Source organism: Frankliniella occidentalis, unplaced genomic scaffold (genome assembly GCF_000697945.3).
Source record: "Frankliniella occidentalis isolate FOCC.00 unplaced genomic scaffold, Focc_3.1 Scaffold3027, whole genome shotgun sequence".
NCBI lineage: Eukaryota > Metazoa > Arthropoda > Insecta > Thysanoptera > Thripidae > Frankliniella > Frankliniella occidentalis.
The window spans coordinates 1,456-3,925 of NW_026270096.1; the positions used below are offsets into that span (position 1 = coordinate 1,456).

General features: G+C 57.2%; 1 protein-coding gene across 1 annotated transcript; it reads right to left on the minus strand.

Annotated features, from left to right (window-relative positions):
* Nucleotides 1–503: 503 nt before the first annotated feature.
* On the minus strand, nucleotides 504–2,464 carry LOC113202893 (uncharacterized; the record flags this gene model as incomplete). Its single annotated transcript, XM_052276464.1, has 5 exons — nucleotides 504–671; nucleotides 769–902; nucleotides 1,748–1,895; nucleotides 2,239–2,334; nucleotides 2,431–2,464. Coding segments are annotated over 5 exons (580 nt in total), but the record flags the coding sequence as incomplete, so codon positions are not given.
* Between the last annotated feature and the right edge of the window lie 6 nt (nucleotides 2,465–2,470).

The window sequence follows — 2,470 nt, forward strand, 5'->3', positions numbered from 1 at the left end:
TCGCATCGGCTCGGTGTCTTTCATTATACACCGGCCGGAAATAGGGAGTGGGATGCTCGGCCCCGTGCCGTACAGGACATTCCCAACCGCCGCCGCCAGCCGCACAAAGTCCCCCAAGTTTTTTCCAGGGGTAAAAACGATGACGGCTCGGGGGTATTTTTGTACGAGGGAATCGTCACTGCCGCATAATTGTTTGTTATTGGGATTGAGATGATCACCCCCCTTCCCCCTTTGCCCCGCTGCTCCTCGTCTTTCCCGAAGCTATATGATGTGGAGCCGTCCTCATCCTCCGTATCTCGCGCGACCAGAGAGAGCGGTTATCGCCTTATCTTCCCGCACTGCTGCTTCCCCCTTTCCTCGACATTCCCTGCTGCTCCCCGTAGCCGTCCGATGATGGTGTGTGGGCTCCGCCAGCTCCGCCTCCGCCCCGCCCCCAAGACCCCCGGGCCCCAAGCGCTGGCGCTCGCCGCACCCTTTCTCTTGGGGGCGACACCACCACCCGCGTGACTCACCCAGGAACTCGTCGTCGTTGAAGAGGTGCTCCAGGCGGAGCTGCACCTTGTCGATGGCGAAGTCGGTCTTGGTCTGGGAGAGGTGCAGGCGGCCGGGGCCCGCGGACCCCACGAGGTGCTGGACGTCCAACCAGTTGTACGAGTCGGCCGTCACGTTTTCTAAAGCAAATTGCAATCAAAGATGACGCGTTTCCACTTCGTTCGTAGAACCGAGAGTGCAACAGTATTTGAGGCGCACGTCGGTGACAATACTCACTGAAGTCAGCCCAGAAGGGTCCCTGGCCCTTGATGGGAATGAGGAGCAGGTTGCCGAAGATCGTGTACTCGCCCTTGGTGTGGAGCTTGGGGAACTGCAGGCCGATGGTGAACTTGTAGTCGGCCGGGGACGACCTAAGCGGGAAAACAAAAACATGAAAGGGGTAGTTTTTTGCCTGCTATCGGCGCGCGAGATGGACTGCGAAAGAGCCCCCCCCCCCCTTTTTGGCGAGGGGTCCCACCCTCGTGTAAATAGAGATAAGCCGTTGTTATTGTCTCAGGACACCGGGGGCCCGGAGCCGAAAGTAAGAGAGGAGTGGTATGTTTGCCCGGGAAGTCCGCGTCCTAGCCGGACAAGTCGCATGGCCCGTCCTGTTTGCTGCATATGACGACCTGGCGATCAGGGTCTTTCAAGACCAAGCCCGGTGATTTCGAATCGATATCAGACCGACATCGGTATCAGATAAATTGCCGATTTTGAAATAGAATCAATCCCGAATTGGGGCCGAGATGGACAAGTGTGTCTGATGAATGATATCGTTTATTCGATATCGATTCGATGTCGTTTATGGATTTCTCATTGTGCCTCTCAGGCCGTCTGCCAGACATGCAATGCGCAATGTGGACTGTCTCTTCGGCCATAAAAGGGAGAGCGGGGGAAAGACGGGCAGACAAAATGGGCGAGGGAGATTATAGGACATCGGGTGCGACACTGGGGCGCGAGAGAGGATCTTGGCGGGAACAGGGTGAACGTGGGTGAGCGGGAGAATGGACGAGATGCCCCGATAGGCGTCATGGCCAGGAGTTGTGCACAACACACACTCGCGTAACGGGATGCCTCACTTCACCCTGGCCACACCAGGCCAGGTAGTTGACGTTATTCGTCACCAGGCTACTTTTAAGTGTCACGGACATGTTTGTGTTTCGCAATGCACTGCTCAAAATTGGCGCCATTATTTTTGACATGATTTTATACGTACTTGACGTAGGTGATGATGTAGTTCGACAGCCCGGAGACCTTCAAGTCCTTGAACATGGCCCTGATTCTGGTGTTGCCGCCGCCCTGGTTGAGCGAGACGCCCTTGATGACCATGGGCTCCAGGGGCGGGATGTGCCACTCCGGTATGCCTGCGCCAGGGCAGAGTTAGTGTCACCACGGAGAGCTCGCTCAGAACATACCAGGTGGTTATGCTGTACCGCACGCACGAGTGCGGGCGGGTTGCCTACTTCGCTCGGCCAGGCGCCGTGGACAGGGGCATTAGGCAAGCGCAAGCCCGCCCGAACTGGGTGGCCTAACGGACCCCTTTCTCTTTTCATAGTTTTCTGCACCGCATTCGCACATGCGGGCAGGTTGCCTACTCGGCCGGGGCATGGACCCTCGGGTAAAAAACACGGGTAGAAACAACAAAAACCGCGTAAGAAAGAGGTCCTTCTGCCACCCTTCACCGTTTCTGACCATGCGGGTACTCACCCTCTGGCAGGAAGGGCCGGATACTGTTCAAGACGTGGTACAGGCAGCTGTCCAACGACTCCTGATCCTTCACGTCGCACTGCCGTAAGATGTCGTCTGGAAGACACGGTCACGCAGATGCGGCAAGGTTGAGCACATCGTGGAGGTGAGGTGGGGTGAGGAGGCATTTGCAGCACTGTTCAATAAACTCACCTAGGAAAGGCGGTCTGCTGCTGGTCCTGGCGGGGCCGGG